Source organism: Cryptotermes secundus, unplaced genomic scaffold, assembly GCF_002891405.2.
Source record: "Cryptotermes secundus unplaced genomic scaffold, Csec_1.0 scaffold177, whole genome shotgun sequence".
Taxonomy (NCBI): domain Eukaryota; kingdom Metazoa; phylum Arthropoda; class Insecta; order Blattodea; family Kalotermitidae; genus Cryptotermes; species Cryptotermes secundus.
This window is the reverse complement of record NW_019721003.1, coordinates 480,611-496,615: the sequence shown is the minus strand read 5'-3', so window position 1 is coordinate 496,615 and position 16,005 is coordinate 480,611. Positions and strand designations below refer to the sequence as shown.

The following is a 16,005-nucleotide window of genomic DNA, read 5'->3' as shown; positions in this document are numbered from 1 at the left end:
ATGTCTGTGGTTGATGAGTACCAAGAGAGCAAAGAAGGGACGAGATTGTCAAAGCGTTAAAACACGCCAACGCAAGGGAACGGCTGGCATCGTCCGGGCGTTAAAACACGCCCGCGCCAGTCAAAGAGTTAACTATTATGGTACTACAGACAAGTGAAATATTGTACATTCAAAACATGCTGCATAATAAAACTTGCAACAACCTTCACATGGCTCAGCATCCCTTCCTCAGTTTAGGCTACATGCTCCACAACTGCCAAATACAATTCCACCCAATGACATGCTAATTTCAGTGAACACTGAGAGCGCCAGAAGCACATGCACAGTTTCAAATTACACACACCCTGGTTTTCAAAGCACGAAATTAAGAAAACCCAAAATAAGTTCAGAAGCTGAGAGAGGAGGCATAAAGCAAGAAATTGTGCATATAACTTATAAAATTACAATGCATATTCAAGTAAATATGGCAGTAGTTTGCAAGGCTGTACTTACAAGAATTTGTTGTTCAGTCTTAACATCCTTTCCATGAAGATCCCACATAGAGGAAGGGGGAAGCTGACCAGGAGGGGCAGCAGGTATCTGACCCAACCAGCCTGGTGTTGTAAATGCTGCAGCAGCGGCTGCGGCGGCAGCAGCAGCAGATGTAGCACCGGGTGTCATATTACCTCCCCATACAGACTCCAGCTGTTGGCAAAATCACTTCCCATTTTATTTCCACTTTACTTTCTCTGTCCACAGTAATATGAAGCCTTTTGTAGATGAAACAGAATTCAGCTAACACAATTTTGTTAAAAGCCTTCAACATTCAATTTTCTTTAAAAAAAAATATTCAACTGGAGCAAAACAGCTACATTAATTAGGAAATACTGCAGGGCATGACTCCAGAAATACAACTGAAATCTACTAGCAACTGAACAAAATTTACTTGTTCACATTTTCACACTGCACAACTGAGGCGTCTTGACCTGACAAAGACATCAACTATACTGAAAAAAACATGGTCATTGTGGAAATTGTGAGTTCAAGCTTTCTAATGGGAACTGAACATTCCAAAACCATCTGTCTACCATATAATTGTGTTTCAGACTAAGCTTAAAAATGTGCTTGCCACTGGCCTCTGTTGACTTCCCTGTAGCAATACTTCTTGAAATCCACATCAGACACTACAAAATTCATGAAATTTATCACCCCATCACATGCGGTGATAAGACATACACATAAACAGTTTCAGAAAAATTTTGTGCCAGGTAAGAACACTGCAATGTATGACTCAACTGCTGGGTTCAAGAGCAAAATAATTTTCAAAACCTACTGTAATGGATTTGCCAGGCAAAAGCTCTGTAAACATGGTCCCACATGTAACAGTAGAGGAACCTGTGTTTTCTGTAGATCTGACTGACATGCCAATTGACTGGCTGAATAGCAATATGTGATATGTGTTTACTGTAGGTCCAAGTATATCCCGTGACTATATAAGAGTGACAGAATTCGCTCAAGGCAGTTATGAATCAGTTGTTAGCTGGAGGAGTGAGCCCAGAAGAATTTTTAGTGCCGAGGTTCCAGAGTGACTGAAGATGAAATAGCAAGAAGACTTCATAGTGATTTGAAGTGATAATTTCTGTGTTGAGATCCACTGCCAGGAAATGACTAGTGGAAAATGAGAATTCTAGTGCATGTGAAACAGTGGGCTGGAAAGTGTGTAAATAGTGTGGGTGCTATAATTATGTGTAGTTACTGGTGGTGGGTATCAGGAGTAAATAACCCATTCATCCACTCCAGAACCTGCATTACTGGTCACTAATACATGTGACATAATTCAAAAAGAAAAAACAACCAAGTGGGGAATCAGATTATTTGTATTAGCTGACAGTGACACTCGTTATGTTCACAGTATAATTCCAAATTATGGAAAACTTACAGGTGACATGTGTAACATGTCCTACTCTGAAAAACCATTCATTTCAAGAATAGTTCTTTCCTTGATGGAGAGCCTATGGGCAAGAATGTCTGGTATTGAAGACTTCCACCTTTTCACTGACATATGATAACAGTGCTGAGCTGGGCCATGAATTGGATAATTGAAAATGCAACTACAGTGTCTGCTTTTAACTTTATGCCCTTGCTGTACCAACTTTTTGGGCAAAACACTTCACTTAGTGGCTCAACAGGCATTTAGAAACTGTCATCCTGACTGGAAATTTTTTTCAAATGTGCCAACCAGAAAGGGTTAAATCTGTCAACTCAGGACAATGGTTTGGCTACAGGCCAGCCAATCAGGGAGCTGTATTCCCAGTAGGGGCAGACTTCTCTATTGTCCACAGGGACCAGAGTGGCTCTGTGGCTCACTCAGCCTTCTATCTGATGGGTATTAGTGTTCTCTCACTGGGAATAAAGCAGCCATGATGACTTATCTTAATCCAGTGCTGAGGTCAATACACATCAACCTATACATTCACTCTTCATAGTGTGATGCTTATTACACACAGGAACAATTAACCTACTTGTATATTAGTAACAAAGTCTTGCAGAGTTGTCATGTTTGTAATGGTTAATTTATAAACAATGTTTCATACATTATGTGTACATATGTTTATGATCTATACCAATAACAAATTTAACATCTGCATCTCCAGTATTTCACTGTTATTGAACTGAAAGTGAAAAAAAAAAAGGTCTTGCACAGCCATCATATTATCAGTTGTTATTCTACAAAAGAAATTACCTTAACAAAAATAGCTATTTCCATGACCTATTACCATACATCATTGCGGGACCCTAAGTTACATGGTGCTAGTGTTGCTTCCACCTTCCAAGTCTGGGCATCTGCTATGCTGTTACTACTGACTGTAAAAATTTAAAAAGTTGGAATGGTCTGCAATAGCAATATTTATACCAAGTTATGTGAAAATCAGCTGGTTTAAAAGCAGATATGTGGACACAAACACACAGATGGAATCACTGCCCTAACAGTCTTCTCCTTAAGGAAGGGAAGGCAGCTAAAAAGCAAAGATGTCCTTCTGCCTAAGCATTATGCCATGGAGGTGTATATGGATGTGGAAGTAATACCTCACATGTTCTGGATCTTTGCACTTGATGCAGATAAATGGCTAGCCTCACACTCAAGACGTACGACTTCCAGAATCAATTTGATGGGACAGGTAGCGGAACTGCATTGTACGTGGTGGCAAAGAAAATATCCCTTCCTGCTAGGAGCTGAATCCCAGTTGACCACCCCACAGTGAATTAATTTACTGAGTCCATAACACTATACTTTATTATAAACTCAGATTAGTAGTTGAAAACATACCTGAGGTTTGGAAGCTTTGGTTCCCAGTTGCCTTATAAACATCTGAATAGGATTGGATTCATTGTCTGATTTATTTACAGTAGTATTTGGTACTGAAAGGGGCTGAGAATGCAGAAGACTCTGGTGTCCTGTACTGGCAGGTAGCTGCTGCAGACCACCCATCTGTTGTATCAGCTGCTGCAGTGGCTCCAGTGCTGGGGTTTGAGTTTGTGCAGGAGGGTGTTGACTGTCAGGCATGGAAGTAGTTGGCACTTTAGGCTGCAACACAGTATCAGGCAAAGGTAGAAAGATGCTTCTGAGAAGCAGTCCATGCAACAAATTTACTTTGCTTTGTAAACAGCTGTTCTAATTGCCTGCAGCAATTTACTAATACCCTGAACATATCCAGCAGAAATACTTTCTTCTTCTTCTTTTTTTTTTGGTATTTTAACAGTAGGAATGCTTTACAGATCTGATCCATGTGGGGGATGCAGAGTACGTCAAAAATGAAGTAATGCTTCCATTTATTAGTTAACTTAGCATACGCACAGGATGAAGTTCAAGAACAATATGTTGATACTGACTCAGATGAGATAAGGTGATACTCCACTTGAAGATCCAGCGTCTTCCAAAGAAAATGACAAAGATTTAGTGCACTGTCACAAGCTTCTCTCTGATAAGACAGATGTGCAACAGTTTATGAGAATAAAATGAGCTAAACAAAGGTGACACTCCCAATATTTCCAAAAATTCACGAGCTCTCAACTTCTTTTTTCTTATTTCCAAGCCATTCCACCTGTCACTATTCAAGAGGCCAACTGCTATCAAAGAGCATACAACCCACACTGATTAGATGGATCGGAATGCCAGGAAGCTGGGCAGCTATAGCATAAGCAAAAGAGCCTGAGAAGGGAAGGAAAAATTACATTTCCATTAATTTGACCTCACAGTGAATCCATACAAGTCCTGTGAGGGAAGTACGACCCATTCAAAAATTTTGGGGGCAGCTGGTTAGTGATCTCATTGTACTCTTATGAAATGCATGCTGAAGTGTGTGGTATGTTACAGGGCCTACACAGCAGTTCAGAGATTATAGTCAGCCAACCTGCAGTAACACATTCCTTGCACTGGCCAGCCGAAAGAGAAGAGCACTGTTGTTATTTGCCAAATGGAAAAGCAAATACTACTGCATGATGTGTATCCATGCTCAATATAATATGCCGTGAACTGAGCTGTGGCACACTGGAACCCAAATGTGACTGTGACACTGTACTGAGTCTGATACTGTTGAATGTATGATGTGACCTACACAATGAAATGGGATACTTCTTCAGTCTCATGGAGTGTGGTGTGGTAACACTGCATCAGTGAAGTTCTACCATCCACTCGGTATTATAAGTTGTCCCTGTGCTTAACTAATTAAGCACTATGCCAAGAGGAGTATGGGGGAGTGGATGTATAGAGCCAAATTTTCTTGACCTTGGCACTACTTGGAGGTGAGTGGTTAGCTTCACGCTCCAGCCGCTGTACCTTCAGGGAAAGAGCGCACTGTACCCATTGGATAGGAGGCTGGGTGGGTCCCAGGGCCATTTTGGATGACATCAAGAGAAAATTCTTGACCCTACCAGGACTTGAACTCCGACTCCTCGGTCATCCAGCCCGTTGCCAGTCGCTATCCCGGCTCCCCACTCAGTATTATACAAGTCATAATCAGGGATGAATGTGGGATATGGGACAGAACTGTGAGAGTGACTAGGCCAGACATAAAAAAAGGATAATTTATTTGTTATGCAAGTATTCATGTTGGTGCCTCCATACTCAGGGAAGAAATGAGTCAATGTGAGAAAGGGACAAGTTATATGGAGGAAGTGGGAAGACCTAAGTCTCAGAAAGAGGTCTGGCCACTTGAAGGAGAAGAGGCCTTGTATGTCCTGAAAAGGGCATCATACCTTCAGAAGCAGCTATAGAAATGCTCTTACAAGGACAACAGGCATAGGAAAGCAAAGTCAATTTTCATCTGTCCACAGATTATATAGGACCCACTTGCAGTTGCTCTTTTTAGGACCTATGGTTTCCTGTGACCCTTCACGGGCACTGCATCCTCTTCCCTGACTGGAAATTTCTCCAGTTTTCTATGACCTGGTTCCCACACCTCTCCTATTTAATCTGACCAGTTCCCAACTTGGCATACTTCTACCATGAAGATAGCAGCGAGTCTCTGGGTTAATATTTGAACCTATGACATCCTGACCATGAAGAACATTCAGTTTTATATAAGTTGGCAATAGAAAGAAGAATATCAGCTGAGTCTACATTATATTTGATTCTTAACAAAACAAAGTTTCTAGCAGCTACCAGTGCTGAAGTGTTCAAAACTCAGCACCTTACCTGATGCAGCTGACTAAGGAGATGCAAGACTGGGGCTTTGTGCATGTGTGCAGCCATCTGTTGCATGAATGGATCCACAGGCTGCTGTGTTATTGGCTGACTAAGCATTTGCTGCATAATTAGCTGTGAATTAAAGACACCATATTATTATGCCTTGTAACCTACCATTAAATTCAGTAGTTTAGTAAACCTTGCATGAGAAAATAACAATTTAATATCCTATACAGGGACAATAAGTACATACAAATTTGGTGGGGAATCATCATGGAAAACTGTGTTTGGAAAACCTGAAGAGGAGACAATTACATTACAATGGATCTTACAGAAATACGGTGTGAGAGGGGCAGATGGATGAACTGGTTCAGGATCATGTCCAAGGGTGGGTTTTGCTAATGACACTGAAACGTTAGGATTTAGTATGAAAGAGTTGGTCAATGGTAACGTGCAGTCTGGAATGCCAAAGATGTCAGGTGCGGCCAGATTCAGAACCTCAACCATCTTTTGTGAAAGTCAGAATTTCAAGAATATAGTGAATACAATACATCTACTGTGGTCAGGAGTCTATTTCAAACTGTAAGGCCACACTGGCATATTGTTACAACCGTGAACATAACGCACATGCTGGAATAATCCTAAACACATCTGATTTTGAAGAATTCTGTCTTCTGGGATATAACATGGTGTAACCTGCCAAGTCAATTAGCTTTCCTGTTTGGTTTATTCTTAACCCTGAAGACGAAAGAGACATGTTCCTCCAAAACACTGTTTGACTTTCAACAGGCTACATGGCATTATATCACAGAAGACAGAACTCTTCATAACTGCTGCTGTGGGAGCCACAGCCCTGCAAGTCACTGGAGGCGATAAAAGGGGTATAACTGGGCCACCCTGTTCCTGGGGGATATAAATACATGGACCTGGCCCTCCAGGTTGGGGGAGTCTCAAATCTGAGTAGTAAAATGTGGTCATGAGTCCTGCAGGACTCCAAACTGAGAATGACTGTGCTGGTGAGGACCAGCAGCAATTGTAAACAATAGAACCATCTTCTCGTCAGCAACGGTGTGATATAAGGACTATAACTTAAGTGTTCAGGTGGAAAACAAAATTACTGGTCGTGAGTCTCAAGGGGCTTGTCGCCAAGATGGAACTGACTGGCAGTAAACCACCAGCCATAAAGTAACTCTGACTCTGTCTGACTCAAATTCCACATTTGGTTTAGTTCATTAAATTTAATTTTGTCATGTCAACTGAACATGTACACATTTGCATCTTTCTATAGACAATGTACAAGGTGGAGGGTTTATTACTCAGCTGGGTATTTCTTCAGCCTGTTCATAATGAGAAGTTGCAGAAATGGTAATTAGCTCCACCAGGTGTCTGTCTGCCATGATGTAACACTCTAAGAACCATTGCACAGGCTTCACTAAAATCTGATATCAGGATGTCTGAACTCTGTCAAATTCTAATTTTAGTTAAAACTTACAAAATTTTCACAAAGCCATCTGCAAGTTTCTACATACTTCTTGAGCATATTCAGTAATTCAATAATACTACATAATAAGCAAATATTAAGCAAGAAGTGTTCTGAACAAAAGCTTTTGGTAAAGATAAAGTTGTCTTTGCGCTTATCTATGTAGGGGTGGTGATAAGTCTTTGGCTTTTCCTATTTCACCTACTTTTATCACATCAAAGTCTATTGTTTTGTATATGTCTGAGCTAAATTTCATAATTGTAGCCTGATTATTTAATGTTTGTTGCTGATCTGAAGTGAAAATTGCGCACAACAATGGAGATTTCACTGCAAAAAGAGTGGCAAGCAATGATTAAATAGCTTTTCCTAAAAGGGAACTCAGCCAAAAGAATTTATAGTATGTCAGTTACATAAGTTGGTAAGTGCCCTTTCTACTCCACAGTGAAGAACAAGGTTGCCAGGTTCAGAACAGGACATTTGAGTACTGAAGACAAAGCTAGCAGGGACCCTGGCGATATCCCGAGAAAAAGTAGGCTATATTAACGAGATTTTAGAGATGAGAAAGCTCTCAGCCAAATGGGTTCCCAAATGTCTCAATGCTGTTCATTAGCATGACTGAGTGTTCACTTCAAAAGGCATTTGGGACCGATTTCGGTGGGATCCCGTGGAATTTTTTAACCATCTAGCAACTATGGATGAAACTTGAATCCATATATACGATCCAGAGACCAAAGAACAATTCAAGGTATGAAGACGCAGTGGTTCCCCATGTCCAAAAAAACTTCAAGACACAGAAGTCATCAAAGCAAGGTGCTGGAGTCTGTTTTCTGGGATAAAAAAGGAATTTTGTTTGTAGACTACCTGGAAAAGGGTGCAACCATCAAGGCAAAGTATTATGTTGCACTTTATGACAAAATGAAGCAGCAACTGGTCTCCAAACATCAAGGCAAGCTTTTGAAAGGAATCTTGTTTCTTCAAGACAATGCTGCTCCTCACAAGGCGACCATTATGATCCACAAGTTGGCAGATCTTCACTCTGATGTTCTGAAACACCCTGCCTATTCACCAGATTTGGCCTCTTCGGACTAGTGACTCTTTCCTAACCTCAAGAAACGAAAGTTTTTGAGCACTGAGGCCACTTTAGCTGCAGACGAGTGGCTTGCAGCACAACCAAAAGAGTTTTTCTTGGATAGACTGAAGAAGGGGGGGAATGTGGCAGTGCAGTTGGTTGAGACACTAGGCTACAAGCCGGAAGGTCACAGGTTGAAGTCCCGATGAGGTCATTGGATTTTTTCAATTGGCCTAATCCTTCAAGCCACACTATGACCCTGGGGTCGATTCAGACTCTAACAGAAATGAATACCAGAAATTAAATAATTTTCCTGGGGAGTAAAGAGCGGCTGGCGTGTAAGGCTAACAACCTTACCGCCATCTTTGAGCTGATTGTCTAGATAATGTGGGACCCTCAACATCTCACAACCCTAGGGGCCTTCACGGCCTGTTATAGGGATAACTTTACTTTACTTTTTTTTTATTTTAGGTTGAAGTTAGAACAATGAAGTCATAAGTGTGAGGAGCTCAGGGGAGAAAATGTAGAGTAAATACATTTTCTCAGTCCTATAGATTGCTGTTTTCTTTATAAAGACAAGGACTTATCAGCACCCCCTTGTAATTAAGCCCTATGCCATGAAGACATATGGGGGAGTGGATGTATAGATCCACATGTTCTTGATCTCAGAACTAGCTGGTGAACAAAGGTGTATAGAAAAGTGAATTTTACAACCAATACGCTGTATCCATAAGCCTTAAGGTTCGTGGAATAATTAACAAAAATGAGCAAATGCACCAAAACTGTTATGCTTTCTGTACATTTACAAACTTGTGAATTTTAAGATTTTAACACAAGTTGCATGTGAGATGGTCAATAAGAAGTGATAATAAGTGACATGCAACAGGATGCCGCAGTACAACATTGTTTTTTTCATCAGTAATCTGTCATACGACAGGTCCACAGTCTCTTCCAAAACCACATTTGTTATGTAGCTGAATTATTTCTTCTAGGATGGTGAAGTCGGTACAGTGACTGTCTACAGGCTGGGCGACCAAAGGGTTGCACTGTCAGTTCTGGTAGGATCAAGAATTTTCTCTTCTTGATGTCATCCAGACTGATTCTGGGTCCCAACCCCCTATCCAGTGGGTACCAGGAGCTCTTTCCCTGGGGGCAAAGAGTCTGAGGTGTGAAGCTGACCACTCACTTCCAACTAGTGCCAAGGTCAAGAAAACATGGGTCTATACATCCACTCCCCAATACAGCTTCATGGCATAGTGTTTAACTAGTTAAGCACAGGGACAACTTTACATTTTACACTGTCAATAGTTAAATAAGGTTTCTGGTAGTCAAAAATCTCATTATAGATACAATTAGCTTCTGCTATGGGTTCTATTACTATCTTCCACTCTATCAGCAACTTTCATTTGAACTTTCTTTTGGTCAGTGAAAATTGCTACTGATGACCCGAATCTTACAGCCTCAAAATAATAAGATATTACCTGCTGCTGCTCAAGAGGAGTGAGACTGCTCCAATGTTCAGTCTGTGACAGTTTCCCTGTTACAGCCTGCTGCCTGCAAAGTAAGAAACATACACTATTTCTTTACATGACAAATGCTGAGGGCCAGCAACTACACTGTAACAATTACAAGTTCTAACATTTTTAAAAATGTTCATTCTAATGGGCACTCACATTATTTGAAAATGGTGTAACCGCCTGTTTATTTTTGTCCTTTTCCTCCCACTCCTTGTATGTAGTGGGGTGCCACATGATCTTATAACCACGTCAAAATAGCAGGAGTAACGTATGGATGGAAAACAAGAATGATGTTTAGGGTGCGAGCATGAGGATTCCGCTCAGGGCTTAATGAGCCTAGTGCAACAAGAGGTTCTTTCCAAAGAAGTCACTGGACCAGACTCCACTAGTGAAACGATGTACTTAATTTATTGTTAACAGCATTACACCATATTCCACACTGGTACACAACTGTACTGTTCACAACTAGCCATACTCTGAATACAATAATTACAGTGATTACAATGAATACTGTGAGTTCAATGAATACTACTATGAATACACACTTTCCTGAACTGCGCCATTTGAAATCAGCCTTTAAATACTCTCTTATATTTTAGCATCCCGTTGTATTGAGGTATCATCCTTTTTGCTAGAGTATCCGCCAATAATACAATATAAAAGACATTAAGAATATGTCATTCACTTAAAATGTATTTTGATACTATGATTATTAAAATCATTACAATGTCCATAGGACACTACAGGCATACAATTTTTATACATTTAAAGTGATGTCAAAATCCTTTGGACTGTCTTGATTTTATATGTATTTTCTTAGAAAATAAAAATCTAAAAATATAAGAAAATACATGTAAAATTAAGACAGTCTAAAGAATTTCGACATTACTTTAAATGTATAAAGTTGTATGCCTGTAGTGTCATATGGACATTTTAATGATCATAGTATCAAAATACATTTTAAGTGAGTGACATATTCTTAATGTCTTTTATATTGTTGTATTATTGACGGATACTTTAAATACTATCAAATGACGTAATGTTTCCAGAACCTTCCACATCGAGATTTTTCTTGAAGCTTCCATACCATTCTACAGATTGAGAACGTTCTGGAAGTTTCTTTAATTGGGATGGTGGAAGAAGTAACTGATACAAATACTACACTAGCTATTATAGGGTTGTCTCCAGTTTCAGTAGTCCTTATCTACACATTCCTTGCTACCAATTCTCAGAACAGTAACAGTAAAACTGAGTATAAGTCACCTTTAGTACAAATAATGGTATTAATAAAATTAAAATTTATATTATAGTTGGTAACATTTAAGAATGACGACAGTAGATAATGATCGGTCACAATAGTTGATACACTTAAATCTTCAAGTCTGTCTTCTACTTATATACATCACAATACAGCTCTAAGGTTTAAAAAATTAATGTGTGTGCAGTAATATTCATTCATTTTTATCACAGAGGTACCAGAAAAAAGAGTAATTCATCATTCTCAATGTCTATAGCATTATATGAATCAAGAAGTTACCTACTGTACTTAAAGCAACTGACTACAAGCAGAAGTCCCACCCACAAGGCCTATCTGCTGTGTACAAGCAATCCACAAAGCTGAAGTTTGACTCATACAATGGAATTTTAAGATCAGTTCTAAACACAGCAGTTGCCTGTCACTTTGTGCATACTAATGTATATTTTTTCTTTGAGATGGTAAAGTCTCCTTTTGGAAAACTGAAAGTTTTTGATCAACAAGTTGTGAAAGTCAATGCCTTAATCACTGGCCCATCAACTGGTATGGTAGCCAATTTTCCTGGCTACTTTACTTGAAGAGCATAGATTCAAAACCTCCATTCTTTGCAGCGTGAATATGTTTCTGTCACTGACCTTCAATCACACAGCACAGCTGATAAATCTCACATAATTAAACTCCATTCTTCAAAACAGTGAACAATGTTGAAGAAGTTAATTAATGCCAACTTCTTATTTTGCTCTTTGATAAGCTGCCAACTTCTGAGAGACATATTAAGCTTCATATTCAAGTCCGAGCACTTTTCTTTCACTGCCACAATAAGGGATGAACTCTTCATAATTTTGCAACATGCAGCACATTTGATGCAAAATTTACAATTCCTGTTCTCAATGCATAATGGGCTAAGTTGCTGGAGTAAAGGGAAGTTAAGATGAATTCATGTAAACATTTTCACTGGATAACATTTAGAGCAGACTCCACCTAGAAGCTGTCAGTCAAGTCATGCTAAATGCAGTCCTAAGAACACTATCCTCTCATATGGCTACATAACATTTTGAGGAGTTGATTAAAGTTTTAATATAATATTTTAGGACTCTGCATGGGTAAGAAACACTTCTGCTTCAGGGTTGCATAAACTCTCTAATCAGACATGTAGTACTCAGACTGTCTTCCCCAAACAAGAGAAAGGCCCAAAGGGTGGGTTAATGATACCATTGCAGGCTGCCTGCCATAAAAGATCTGGAAGCAAAATGGCAGGTACAGTCAGTGTCAAGTAAAAAAGTCACATACTGATCAAGGTGCTGGAAAGAAACATTAGTTTTATGTTAGATATTTCCATTCAAGTAACTGCCAAAGAATTCTGTCATTCTCATAAAATTCCTGTTATAAGCCATGCTCATTCTACAGTAGTTACACTGTAATTTAAACCAAGATAAGTGAATTGCAGCTTACATTCATGCCTGCAGTCTTCAGAAATTGAAACAAGCATGGAATAGATGTATACTATAATCTAGTGGACTATATTACCAATGAAGTTATTTAAAATTTATTAAGCTTACTTAAAAATTGTAATATTGGAAGGCTCAAGAGGCCAGTGTAGTGGTGTTGAGTCAAATAACAGTGAACAAGAACAAACTGATATCAAGCTTGTGACAACTGTAAATTACTATTCCAGAACAAGATAAATATTGCAACTAGTGTTAGAAGTCAGACTAGAGATGGATCCAGGTTTAAAAGCAATTGTGTAAAAGCTGAACAAGTTGCATGCCAGCCAAGTCAAACTGGCAGCTTAAAGGTAAAGAAATTAAAAAGGACATTCGCACCAATCAGGAAGAACTCAAACAAGTCATATGAACCAGCCAGGAAGAAGTAGAAAATGACACAAATGTCTCCCATGAGAAATTAAAACATGAAATAAGTGACACAAAGGCTGCCCAGAGCGAATTAGAGGAAACAGTAACAGACACACTAGACATACAGTTGAAGAGTACCATGGAGGTCATTCGGCAGCAGGGCAAGTCTTCACGAGGTCAGTAGCGAGCTGTAGGTGACATGATTAGATGTAGAAACAACATGACTTGACATGACATCAAGGCAAATGAATGTGACCCAGAAGCTATATATTGTGAGTTCAAGATATGAAACTGGTGGCAGCAGAAGCACAAACAGGAAATAACAGCTAGGGGAACACAGAGACCAGCACCATCGTGAAGCTGGTGAAATTTGACAGATCCACACCTTGGATGGTGTTCCATCAACAGTGTGAGGCTGTGACTGATCACAATGTTTGGGAAGCCTGGGAAAAGGCCACACATCTACTGAACATTTTGCAGGAGGCAAGCTGCTCACATCCTAAACAGTGTCCCACCTGGAGTGGTATATAAGTATGTCAGGGCTTTGAATGACCGTTTAAGAGACTACCAGCCCTGGAACTAGCTGAGCACTGAGTTGCTACAGGAATTTGCAGTGGCCATTGTGCAGTTGGCCTACTGGGCCCTTCTTGGGCTACCCAACCATTTTATCCAGAAGGAGGCAGCCTATGCACTCCACTGTGGAGTGAAGGACTGAAACGTGAAACAACGCCTCGTCAATGAACCCCTTAACTACTGAAGCTAGAGGCTGTGAAGGCAGCAGCCAGACAATCAGCAAAGCTACTTCTCTGAGAATACTTAGAACACACGTCAAGAATTTTAGCATAAGAAAACAGTGTAAACTTAATGAAAAAACTGCATCTGTATTTCAGCTGGGTAGAAAAAAGCAACAATTCAATAACAGAGTTTCTGGTAATGTACCACCCAATAATGACCTACAAGGTAAAAACATTTAGTGGATTTTAATAAACAGCAATTACATCTGAAACTGTATTGATGTTTATTTAACATAAATGATTTCACAGTTATTACACAACAATATGCAGACAGTAAAATGAAGTTGAATTTCCCTATCATTATTGCATTAGTACTGAATCAAGCCTGTCTTTCTTGGTAATAAGACACACATGCACTAGTCTGTTGGGCAATCCATTCACAAAATTCATCAGCCAGGAAAGAAGACATAGACTAAACTTTTTCCACACTGTCAGGCAACTTCTTTTTAACACTTTCTAGATCCCCTCAACAACACAAATGACTTTCAACATTATTATTGTTATTATTATTATTATTACAAAACATACACTATGTGCAACAGAAGTTCTACTCAGTGTAAAATGGCACATACATCTTTCAGTGCAAGGCATACAACACATAATATAAACAGAACTAATCATATGTTAATGTAATGACAGCCCTGAACTGCTACCACAAAAGCCCACCACTGGATAAATGTCTGAATTAACACAATTCTGCACATACCAATGAAGACTGTTTTTCATAAAGCTCATTTTGATATTACCTTTCTATTCCTCCCACTGTCTTAAAACTGGAAGGTTTTACAGAGGATTCCACCACTACATATGCACAATAATAAAATTTCATGAATAACATTTTGAAGAAATATTGTATGAACAAATCCAATACAACAATATCAAAAATATCAAATCCAAATTCTGTCATATGTGGGGTTCATTTATTATATTATATTAATGATGCTATTCCAGCTGGAGAGGTCATACAGAACGGAATGAGACGGCAAAACAATGGTAGTTACTATAGGATTCTGACGATGGTGTATAACACACTGATATATTGGGTTTCTGGACTTTATCCATCGTCCTGGTTTTTAAGATAACAAATAAAAACACGACGTTTCGGAAACTGGATCTGTTTCCATACTCAGGTGAAGGAAAAGGAAAACACCTATTCTGTTGGGTCCGTTAGAAAGAGCTAGCCTCAATCACNCTCAGTCACGATAACTGTGTACCTCCCCTTACACATCTATGTTAGAGTTACAACCAGCTCAGCATGCAGAACTGTTCAATAATAATGCACAGAGTAGTAACTTTTAAGAAAAACAACTTTTTACACAAAATAAATTCACGTGCAAGAATTATAGGCTTGAATGTAGAGGAATGTCCAGGAAACATTTACACTATTAACAGTTTGTTTTTATGATTACTAAACCTTAACCTCATTCAGCTCAGGTAATAAAACATTGTTAATAGCAACAAAAAGCTTTAAAAAATTATGGAAATCACGCAGGCAAAGAATGTTGCTGTTCCTCAATATGTTAAACAGTGTACACTCATCGAGTACAAGCTTGCAATACCTGAGAAGGAACTGCCTTTGAAGGTACTGATAGTGGTAATGTTGCATGAGAAGGTTTTCTTGCTCCAACCCTGTTGGTACTGTGGGTGCAGTTACAGCCTGTGTCAAGGTGGACTGGCCTGTGGTGGGGACAGAGGTGGGCACACTATCTCCGCCCTGTAACACATGTAGCACATCATGTTTAGATATATATGTCTCTTTATTAGATGCAATATTTTACTGTATGATTTCCCAACATCAAAGCAAGTAAAAAAGTTCAATTGAACTTGTATCCTGAGGACTTTCTTTAAAAAGTCAAGAGTATTCTACTTTCAGCTTCCATGGTGATACCTTATGTACTACCTAAGTTAATGGGGTGTGCATGAGAAGAAAACTAAGAAAGGTGCCATTAATAACCTCTTTTTACTTTCTCACAGGAGGTGCTCGAAAGAGCCCGCATGTTCAGAGACAAACGAATCAGCTCTGCACAAAAAATAAACTTTCAAGCACTTGAAGATTCTGGGAATATTCTTTATTTCAGTTGCAAATGGTGGATCTGATGATACAGTTCCCCTTTAGTATCAACTGATTGGCACAAAACTTGAATCTCAAATATCCCCAAAGAGAAAACTGAGAGGATTCAAATCAGGTGAGCATGCAAGCCAAGAAAAATTAAATTCACTTAGTGGGGGGTGGAGTCCAACTGGGTCCACTCGGATTGGCCTATTGTAGCCTACTCCGGGTGATTATGATGATGGAGAATTTGGTGGAATGAAGATTGGCAGGGGAAACCAAAGTACTTGGAAAAAACCTGCCCCAGCGCCACTTTGTCCAC

At 39.4% G+C, this 16,005-nt stretch overlaps 1 protein-coding gene across 1 annotated transcript in view; it reads right to left on the bottom strand.

The window, feature by feature from the left end:
* LOC111874656 (GRB10-interacting GYF protein 2) overlaps positions 1–16,005 on the bottom strand; it is a 62,892-nt gene that overhangs the window by 13,658 nt on the left and 33,229 nt on the right. Inside the window, exons 11-15 of the mRNA XM_023870349.2 lie at positions 15,193–15,347; positions 9,696–9,768; positions 5,675–5,797; positions 3,308–3,565; positions 493–684 (exon numbers count right to left, since the gene is read on the bottom strand). Of these exons, the coding sequence (XP_023726117.1) occupies positions 493–684; positions 3,308–3,565; positions 5,675–5,797; positions 9,696–9,768; positions 15,193–15,347 (801 nt within the window). The remainder of the gene's footprint in view (positions 1–492; positions 685–3,307; positions 3,566–5,674; positions 5,798–9,695; positions 9,769–15,192; positions 15,348–16,005) is intronic.